Source organism: Acanthamoeba castellanii, assembly GCF_000313135.1.
Source record: "Acanthamoeba castellanii str. Neff unplaced genomic scaffold scf7180000084762, whole genome shotgun sequence".
NCBI lineage: Eukaryota > Discosea > Longamoebia > Acanthamoebidae > Acanthamoeba > Acanthamoeba castellanii.
Genome location: NW_004457518.1, coordinates 451,714 through 460,591, shown reverse-complemented (window position 1 = coordinate 460,591; position 8,878 = coordinate 451,714). Strand labels below are relative to the sequence as shown.

Genomic DNA, 8,878 nt, shown 5'->3' with positions numbered 1-8,878 from the left:
CTGCAGGTGCTCGCACTGACACTAGACCTTCGTTTTGATCGTCTGCGTTGTTGGCGACCGGTGCAGATACGATGCCCGCGAGCTGTACCGACGGCTTGTCAATCTGCTGCGCGACAAGGGCTTCTAGTTCGTAGAGACAGCAAGCCAACCCCATAATCGTCGATTGTGTAGTGCCAGAGACGGGGAGAGGAAGCAGAGAGGTAGTTACCATGTAATCATGCACCATGACGTGGCCACAAGCCCATCCCACCTTCACATGACCAAGCACGTACAGTGAGCCCACGTGTAAACGATGCAGTCAACTGCTGATGTCGGTCCATGGACTTGGGTAGGAAGACTGTCTCATTCCAACTCACCAGGTGTTGGGGTGGGGCTTCCTGTGCAGCCAGTGGGGTTGCTGGGGTAGTCGCTGGTTGAGGTTGGGTGGTGGAGGCCTTCTGGGTTGGGCTGTTCAGGGGGGCGTCATTGGGGCGGGGTGACCACCACAAGGCTTGGGGTGGGCTGACTAGCTTGCATGGCTTCCACCATGGAGACACTCAACTTGCTTACAAGCAAAGGCTCTTCTTCAGAGGACAACATGGCACCATGATTGATTGCTTGCACACAAATGAAGATGGCAACCACAATGACAGCTTGGGTGAACACCCACACTTTGCTTCAATAAGTGGCGGTCCTGGGGCTTCGCCTCCTCTGCATTGAACTCACTCCTCCCGCGGAACACTCCCGCAAAGTCATAAAACACACCCTGTTCGCCGGCCTCTACCAGACCAACACCAGCGCAACCTGATCGCCCTGCCCAAGCTCCTCCGACAGAATATCCCACGACAATGCAATCCATTCTCTCCTCCCCCTCTCAGGGCTGCAGCAAGGGCCTTGGCGGCGACTGGTAGAGAGTCTAATAGAGAAAGCGTAGAGAGGTCCTGGCGTGTTGCGGTCGGTGATCGTGGTCCACTACTACGAGTGCCGTCCCATGCCCAGCTCGCGCATGAGTTCGTTGTAGCTGGCGTCTGCCGACGATGGCGCTGACGACGATGACGACGCCGCCGAGGTGTCGCCTCCCTGTGGCTGCTGCGACACAGCCGCGAGCGGGCTCTCTGCGGGGTCCGGTTGAATCAGCACAAGCGGCAATTGGTGGCTGCTAGGTGGGATGAGGAGAAGAAGACGTACGAGAGTAAGGGCTGGCGGCCCAGAAGGGAAGAGCGGGCTTGGCCGCAGCGGCAGCGGCAGCGGGCGCTGGTGGCGCTTGGCCGTTGCTGGTCGTGGCAGCAGCGGCCGAGGTTTGCGTAGCAGAAGACGAGGAGTACGAGGAGTACGACGACGCCGAAGCGGCCGCTCCATCGCCGTAGTCCGCCCGTCCTGTGTTGTGTGGTGCGCGCGTGTGAGCCGAAGCTGTGTGTGTTCGGGCAAGGAACGGACGGGGAGAAGGAGAAGGGCGCGTACCGGATGGTCGGCGAGAATCGGCCGCCGGCGCGTAGGGCTCATATTTGGCGACGTACGGTTCTGAGTTGGAAAAGCAGAAGGAGGAGAAGGACCGGGCGTGAGTGAGTTGGTGGTGGTTTGTATGTAGCGGAGCTCGCGTGGCGAATGGGGGTACCGGGAGCGGGTTCAGGTAGGGCGTGGCGCGAAGTGGAGTACTCTTCAGCCGTGGGCCTCTTGGGGCCGAGCTCGCCGTCCTGCATCAGCGCGACTACAAGTTAACACGCACACACGACATCGTAAACACATGCACGCACACACACACACACGCACATGTACATCTTCATCGGCGCGCGGTTTCTTGGCGACGGGGTACTCCTGGAAACGGCGCGAGGCCTGCGGCGACGTGCTGCCGTCGGCGGCGGCGCCGGGCGGGCCGGAATCCTCCGACGACTGACCGGCGCCCTCCGCCGTCGCCGCGGCGCCTCCCTCCGTCGCGGCGCCGGGCGGACCCGTGGGCGCGGGCGGCTGTGGTGGCGCCGCACCGGGCGGGTAGCCCGCGTACATGCCGTAGCCGTAGCCGTAGGGCTGACCGTAGGCGGCGTAGGATTCGGCGCCCGGCGGCGCGCCAGCGGGTGCGTAGGGCGACGGGGCCTGGCCGTACGGGGCGGAGGCGCCCGGCGGGTAGGCGCCGGGGGGCTGGCCGTACGGCGGCACGCCGGGCGGCATTCCAGGGACGACGCCGGGCGGGTAGGCGCCGTAGGGCGTCGGCGCGCCGTAGCCGCCGTAGCCGCCATAGGCTCCGCCGTAGGCGGCGGCGCACCATACGGAGGCATTCTGCAAATGCCATGCATTCCATCGTGAGTCGATAGATTATGAGGAGCGAAAGCGGAGGGGGCGAGAGGAGAGGAGAGGAGGTACCCAGGTGCGCCCATGGGTGGGTAGCCACGCGGGGAGGGTAGCCACCGCCGTAGCCGCCCATCGGTGGACCGCTGGCGCGAGCGGCAAAGTTCTTCTTGTGCTCCTCAAAATCTTCTCGCACCGTGTCGAGCAGGTCCTCCGACAATTTCTTGGCCGACTCCAGCGCCTGGTCACACACACCCGACACATATTGTGGTGTGATGAGTGGATGGACCACCAATGTGATGTGACCGTGAGAGTGTCTCAGATTGCATACGCACCTGCTTGTTGCTGGCGATGATGAGGAGGTGCATCTCCTCTTCGTCTTCGGGCTGCTCGGCGGGATTATCGGATCGCCGCCCCTTCAGCTGCACCCGAGCCCGCGACTGCGCTTCGATGTGCTTCACATAGGCTCCCTTGTATGCGAGAAGCAGGCAGCAGCGAACGACAACAACACCATCAACACCACACACACACCACACACGACACACACCAAGTGGCCCACGCACCTTCGGCCCAATTATCTTGCCCACGTAGTTAAAGTTCATTCGTCGGGCCTCCGCCAGATCGATGCCCACGAACACCTTGGCGGTCTGCTCCTCCCGCGACGACTGTGTGATTGGGTTCACGACAACGTCAACACCGCACACCGCACACCGCACACACGCCGATGGTGGTGGTTAGTCGGCCGTTGGGTGGAGTGCACCAAACGTTGCGTACCCGAAAGGGCGATATCTCCCCCTTCATGAGGGTGTTGATCTTGCTGACGGCGTTGTCCACTTCCTGCTGGGTGGCGGCCGAGACGTGGAGGTAGAGCGGCCGGTCGGCGGGGGAGGTCACCGGCAGGTCGGCCTCGTGCGGCGGCCTGAACCGGCCACGGGATATCACCGTGGCCCCCGTCTGCTGTTGAATCTGCGCGCAGCACACAACATTGTGTCGAGGTGCGTGAGTGTGGTGTTGTGTTGGTGTGGTGTGTGTGGTGTGTGGGTGTGTGGGTGCGTGTGTGTGTGTGTCCGATACCTCCTGGTGGGTGACACCCTTGGTCAGAAGGTAGCGCACGGCAGGCGGACAGTTGTTGATCTCGACTTCTGCAATCACGCCCTCCTCCTTGACTGGCGGTGGCGGCAGAGGCGCGGCGGCGGCGGCAGCCTGAGACCGCGACGTCACCAGACATGGAAGGAAAAAGATGATGAGTGAGCGTCAGGCCTGGTGGTGGCTCGGTGGTGGTGATGAGATCGGAGGCTTGGGTACCGCTGCCGTGGTGGGCGCAGCTCCCTTGGCGGCGAGCATGGCGTTGAGCCGGCTGGCGGCGAAAGCGGCGATGGAAGCCGGGTTGGTCGGATCGATGAGTCCGCCGGGTGGAGGGGCGCCGTACACGCCACCACCCATGGGAGGGTAGGAGGGAGCATCACCGCCAGCGCCAGCGCCGGCGCCGGCGCCAACGGCAGGTGCACCAACTGGTGCATAGGGTGGGAGGGACGGGGGAGCGGCAGGCGCTGCCTGCTCGCCACCAGCGGGAGAGGGCTCCGCCACGTCCCACTTCCTCTTCCTGTTGTTCGAATGCAAAAGGTGCGAACCCGGCCACAGCATCAAGAGAGAGTTTGGGGGGCGGAGGTGCGGCAAGGGAAGAAGATAAAGAGCCAATTGGTGGTGCGATTGCAAGGCATCAAAAGAAGCCGCATTTAGAAGCAAAGATGTGGAAAGTCAGAGGTGAGAAGGGAACAAAAATTGCAAATTAAAAGACAGTGGAGATTAAGACCTTGGCTTTTGGTCCGCGCTCAAGTCGCTCATCACTTCACCCTCGCTGCTCTCTTGAGATGGAGATTTGGTCTTCACAGCGATTGCGCGAGAATTGGTAGCGAAAAAGAAAACAAAAGCGAAATCTTCCCTGAAAATCATTTTAAAAAGGCGGGAACGTAATCCTTCATCAATCTTCGCACAGACAGCAGGATGAGATTGCGAGTAAAGGAAACAAATGGACGACTGCACACGGTCGAAGCTGACCCGCAAATTCACTTCGATCGATTTCGCGAGATGGTGCACAAGCTAGTGCCTGGCATCGCCCCCGACGTGCAAAAACTCGTGTTCGACGGCCGCCTGCTCGACGCCGACACGCTCAAAGCGACGGGGCTCAAGGATGGAGGTGCGGCCCTTGCTACCTTCTCCCTTCGACTCCTGTTACTAGCTTCTGATCTTTCCTTCCTGCATCTACATGAACCGTCGTTGCCCTCACGTCGACCCAACAGACATCTTGGTACGTGCCATCTAGAGTCAGTTGCCCAACGTCACGTGGTTGATGTGCAGGGTAGTGCTGACACTCATGTTGAACCAGGTGGTTCTGGCGGCGCGGCCTAGGCCGCGAGGTGCCTCAGTCGATCACCTCGACGCGGTGCCCACAGCGAGGACCATCCTCGCGGCCACCCAGCGCAAGACTGCCGCCGGGGACGGTCAAAAGAAGAAGAAGGCGAGGACGTCGAGCAGAGCGGTCAAGCGGGACTCAATCAGGAAGCGAGCGCAATCGCTCACCAGGGCCGATGGCGAGGAAAACACCACCACGACCACATCCGAGGCCGGCGGTTCGCCTGCTGTGGACGACGGAGCGTCGCCAAGTGCGGGTGGGCAACAGGCCTCGAGGCGAAGACGACGGCTGCCCAAGGTGCCCGAGCTTGCCCTGCGTGGGTTGGTCGAGATGGGCTTCACGGCAGGTCGTGCTAGAAAGGTGCCACTGCCGCTCTGCGCTTCCCGACAAGGCATCGATGTTGACTTACTTGATGCGTGCACGATGTAGGCTCTGCTGTTGAATGGGATGAACACGCAAGCGGCGATGGAATGGCTGCTCATGCACGGAGAGGACGAGGACATCGACGCCCCGATCACCGAACAGGAGCAGCAGCACATCCTCGAGAACGAACGCAACTTCGTGCCGGACGATGAGGTGCTCGACTCTCTCGCCACACAACGTGGCCTGCTGTGTAACAGCGGTTGATCCGCTGCTGCTGCTGAACCTCGCGTGTGCAGGCCGCGCGACAACTGGGCGAGATGGGCTTTAGCGAGGAGGACGTGACTCGGGCTCTGCGGTACTCACGCAACAACCAGGACGCTGCTCTGGCTTGGCTGCTCAGTGATCGCCAGGTTCGTGCTCTCTACTCGCAGTGTCTGGCGACACGAACCCGCACACTCATTCGATTGATGTTCTCTCGCACGTTGTTAGGATGAGCAGTCGGGTGGCGAGGAAGACGATGGCGAAGAAGACGACGAAGATGACTTTGACGGCGACGAGGTGGAGGGCGACGAGGCGTCGAACGCGCTGCTGCAAGCAATCTTGGGCAACCCCGACATCCGCTCCGGCCTCCAGTCGGAGCGTGTGGTGCGAGCGCTCGAGCGGGTCATGCAGAACCCGCACACGGCCAACGAGTACCTCAACGATCCAGAGATCGGACCCATCATCCTGCAGATCCACTCCCTCATCGACAACCTGAGGTCCTCCTCGATGGCGGATGGAGTTGGCGAAGAACTCGAGGGGCTCGAAGAAGGCGAGGAAGACGACTTTGAGGACCTCGATGGCGGCGATGACCTCGGACCCATGTACTGAAGTCGTGTGCACTTGTCAGTCGCTGAACACGCACACCGCTTGCTGTGCACTTGCCAGTCGCTGAACACGCACCACCGCACCACCGCACGCACAAAGGCAAAAAAAAAGGATAGCGAAAGGAGGCGGTAGGGTCGTGCGTGATTGATTTATGGCAGGCTTGATGCATTCTGTTGGGCACAAAGATTGGTAAGAAGTTGAGGCGAGGGGATTTACTCGTTCGACTTGATGGGAATGCCCAGGCGCTGGGCGGTCGTGACGTTGACCTTGGCAGCGATGCCGGGTCCGGCGCTCGATGACGACGATGCGGTGGTGGCGCCAGCGAACCTCTCCGCCCGCTGTTTCTTCTTGTCATCGTCCTTTGTTGTGCCAAACCGCTGCGCCCTCAGTTCCTTCTTCTCGGTCTCCTTGGTGGTGCCGAACCTTTGCTTCCTCTTCTGCTTGACCTCAGCTTCATCCGCGATGCCAAACCTTTCGCCCCTCTTCTTTTTCTTGTCCTCTTCGACCAGAGGGGAGGCCACGCCGAATCGTTCCGCCCTCTTCCTCTTCTTGTCATCCGAATCGGCAAGGCCGCCAACCGCACCAGCGCCGCCACCGCTGACGCCAAATCGCTCGTTCCTCCTCTTCCTGCGCTCGGCTTCAGTGAGGGTGGCAGTGGATGACGCGCCCGATTCGTCGATACGAGCCTTCTTGGGGCTGCTGGCAGCCTCCTCCTTCACCTCTTCATCTTCCACCTCCTCGTCCCTGGGAACCTCCTGATCTTCGTTCGTGGCCGTGCTCATGTTGGTGTCAATGGGATGGTGTGATCGTTGCTGCGAATCGGGATAGCCAACAAAGCAGAGAGGAAAGGTAAAAGAAAAGAGGCGATTTTCCGGGTTATTGTGTGGATTGACGGAAAAGGACGCGTACCAGGATTTATTCCTATTTTTCGAAAGTCAGTCCTTCTTTTTCCCTTCTTCTCTTCCATCGCCGCTTCGTCCCCTCTCTCTGGTGGTACGCATGCGCCCCCTCGATTGATTTCGCCTCTAATTGTGGCTTCGTCACGCCTGTGGGTCCATCCCCGCATGCTGCTGCCGTGGCGATGCTGCAGAGATCATAATGTTTGTTCCTTTTTCTCGATCGAGGTGCTCACCATTTCCATTTGATACAACAGAAATGGCCTCTACCGATCTCATCTGGCACTTGGTGAAGAACAACAACGCCTTCCTCGTCAGGAGGGACAGGTGCGCGTTCTCGAAGGAGGCCGGCAACCTGCGCAACCTTCACGCCCGCCGCTTCTCTGGCCTCGCCCAGAGGCAGGCCATCGACATTCAGGCCTCCGCTGACGGCAAGGGCGTCGTGCTCTCAGTCAAGTCGAGCAAGCCCAGCCTCAAGAGGAAGCCCGCCAGCTCGTGGCAGAAGGTCACCCTCAAGAAGGATTTCCGCCGCACGGCTCGCGCCATCCAGGGTGCTTCCCGCAAGTACAGGTCCGACCTCACCAGCGCTGCCCTCGCCCGTTACACCAAGCTCTACTACGCCGCCAAGTCCAAGGGTGTTGCCAAGAAGCCCATCACCCACAAGGCCAGGAAGAGCGGCAAGACGCTCGCCAAGGCCAGGAGGGGCGGCAAGGCTGCCAAGTACGCCGCCTCCAAGAAGACCACCCCCGCTGTCCCCGCTCAGTAAATGAGATAGCCTTATAAAATTTACTCCTAGAACTTGATGATTTTGGTGTGTTTCCATTGTGCGGTTCGAGTGATCCCCAATGAAGATGAATGTGCAGTAGCAGGCACCTGGTGGACCTGTGCATTATTGGGTTGTTTGGACCTCTTCTTCCTTTCTGCTCACATGTGGACTTCACAACAGATAAACAAGCAATCATCACAACATAATGCAATGCTGAAGCTGGCTGCAGTTGTGGTAAGAGAGGTTGGCAAAGACAAAGATCCTCCAATCTCCTGGGAATCTTGGCCCTGTGCAGACCCATGCTACTATCCTCCTCTTCATGAATTTCAACTTCAACAAACTGATGCACTTGTTGGACCTTAGAACAGAGGTGATGGTGGAGGAATGGGGAGGAAGAGGAAGACAGGCAAAGATTGGCCCATTCAATGGCTTCTACCTCCTTCTCTACTTCTACAAGCAAGAACCAGATGCCATTGCCAAGGAGTTCCAGCCTCTGTGGGCCCCTGTAGATCTCTCAAACCACTGTGTATGTGCCCATTTCCACATCTTTGCCTGTCCATTCAATCAATTTGAATTCTAAGTCAGCAATCTTCATTATGTTCAACACACCTTGGACAACATCCAAGACATATCCAGTCTGGGAGCAGGAAATCCAGTCTGGGAGCAATATCTGATTGTCTTCTACTCTAAGGCACAACAGGAGCAGCATGGTTGGACAGCTGACCACCATCCTCAGGTGGCCATCTCTGATTGCACCATTCAACAATGCAACTGTTCCACTGTTAAGAAGGGCACACCAGGATCAGGTGTGGAGGAGGATGCCATGAGGATCAGCATTAACCTCCTTGGCTTCAGGTTGGCCACACCACAGTAGGGCAGGCACACCAGAGCTAGTGCACAATTTCTCATATTATGCACTAAAAGTCTACTATAGACTGTCAGACTATGTAGGGCAAAGAGTGCAATCCCCAAGCAGCCAACTGACAGCGCCCACAGGACAAGATTGTGCTGTAACTCCGCAGTTGATGTCGACAAGAAAGGGAAAACGGAATATCAATTCTCCACTTTTTCCGCAGGCAGACACCAGGACAGGCCACAGCGGGACAAATCCTTGTTCTTTCGCTTGCCTCCCCGCGCCACAACACTTAAGCACCCTCGAGGTCCACCCAATCCGCATTCGAAGTGGAGGATAATTTGGAGGAAGAGATGAAGAGGAAGCTTGATCTCGGCCCGGGCACGGCAGTAAGCTCTCGCGGCGATGCCACGAAGACCGGCACCAATCCCTACAATGGGCGACCCTTCTCGCAGCGC

General features: G+C 59.0%; 6 protein-coding genes across 6 annotated transcripts in view; 4 read left to right on the top strand and 2 right to left on the bottom strand.

Annotated features, from left to right (window-relative positions):
- ACA1_236520 (uncharacterized protein) overlaps positions 1 to 127 on the top strand; it is a gene marked incomplete at both ends in the record, with an annotated part of 384 nt that extends 257 nt beyond the window's left edge. Inside the window, one exon of the mRNA XM_004341090.1 lies at positions 67 to 127. Coding sequence (XP_004341138.1) covers positions 67 to 127 — 61 coding nt within the window. The remainder of the gene's footprint in view (positions 1 to 66) is intronic.
- Positions 128 to 954: 827 nt separating this feature from the next.
- On the bottom strand, positions 955 to 4,107 carry ACA1_236510 (KH domain containing protein; the record flags this gene model as incomplete). Its single annotated transcript, XM_004341089.1, has 12 exons — positions 955 to 1,094; positions 1,168 to 1,356; positions 1,441 to 1,500; positions 1,595 to 1,673; positions 1,756 to 2,253; positions 2,366 to 2,503; positions 2,598 to 2,732; positions 2,826 to 2,927; positions 3,037 to 3,228; positions 3,337 to 3,465; positions 3,568 to 3,865; positions 4,076 to 4,107. The coding sequence occupies 12 exons, from the start codon at positions 4,105 to 4,107 to the stop codon at positions 955 to 957; spliced, it is 1,992 nt and encodes a 663-aa protein (XP_004341137.1).
- A 243-nt stretch (positions 4,108 to 4,350) lies between these two features.
- On the top strand, positions 4,351 to 5,908 carry ACA1_236500 (UBA/TSN domain containing protein; the record flags this gene model as incomplete). The annotated part of the gene is made up of 5 exons (XM_004341088.1): positions 4,351 to 4,459; positions 4,689 to 5,035; positions 5,105 to 5,251; positions 5,335 to 5,448; positions 5,537 to 5,908. 5 exons carry the CDS (start codon positions 4,351 to 4,353, stop codon positions 5,906 to 5,908), a joined length of 1,089 nt encoding a protein of 362 aa, XP_004341136.1.
- Positions 5,909 to 6,117: 209 nt separating this feature from the next.
- Positions 6,118 to 6,687, bottom strand: ACA1_236490 (uncharacterized protein; the record flags this gene model as incomplete). Its single annotated transcript, XM_004341087.1, has 1 exon — positions 6,118 to 6,687. One exon carries the CDS (start codon positions 6,685 to 6,687, stop codon positions 6,118 to 6,120), a length of 570 nt encoding a protein of 189 aa, XP_004341135.1.
- Positions 6,688 to 7,003: 316 nt separating this feature from the next.
- ACA1_236480 (ribosomal L28e protein family) lies at positions 7,004 to 7,567 on the top strand (the record flags this gene model as incomplete). The annotated part of the gene is made up of 2 exons (XM_004341086.1): positions 7,004 to 7,029; positions 7,129 to 7,567. The coding sequence occupies 2 exons, from the start codon at positions 7,004 to 7,006 to the stop codon at positions 7,565 to 7,567; spliced, it is 465 nt and encodes a 154-aa protein (XP_004341134.1).
- A 1,206-nt stretch (positions 7,568 to 8,773) lies between these two features.
- The window catches only part of ACA1_236470 (uncharacterized protein), a gene marked incomplete at both ends in the record, with an annotated part of 572 nt that continues 467 nt past the window's right edge, over positions 8,774 to 8,878 (top strand). Inside the window, one exon of the mRNA XM_004341085.1 lies at positions 8,774 to 8,809. Within this exon, the coding sequence (XP_004341133.1) occupies positions 8,774 to 8,809 (36 nt within the window). The remainder of the gene's footprint in view (positions 8,810 to 8,878) is intronic.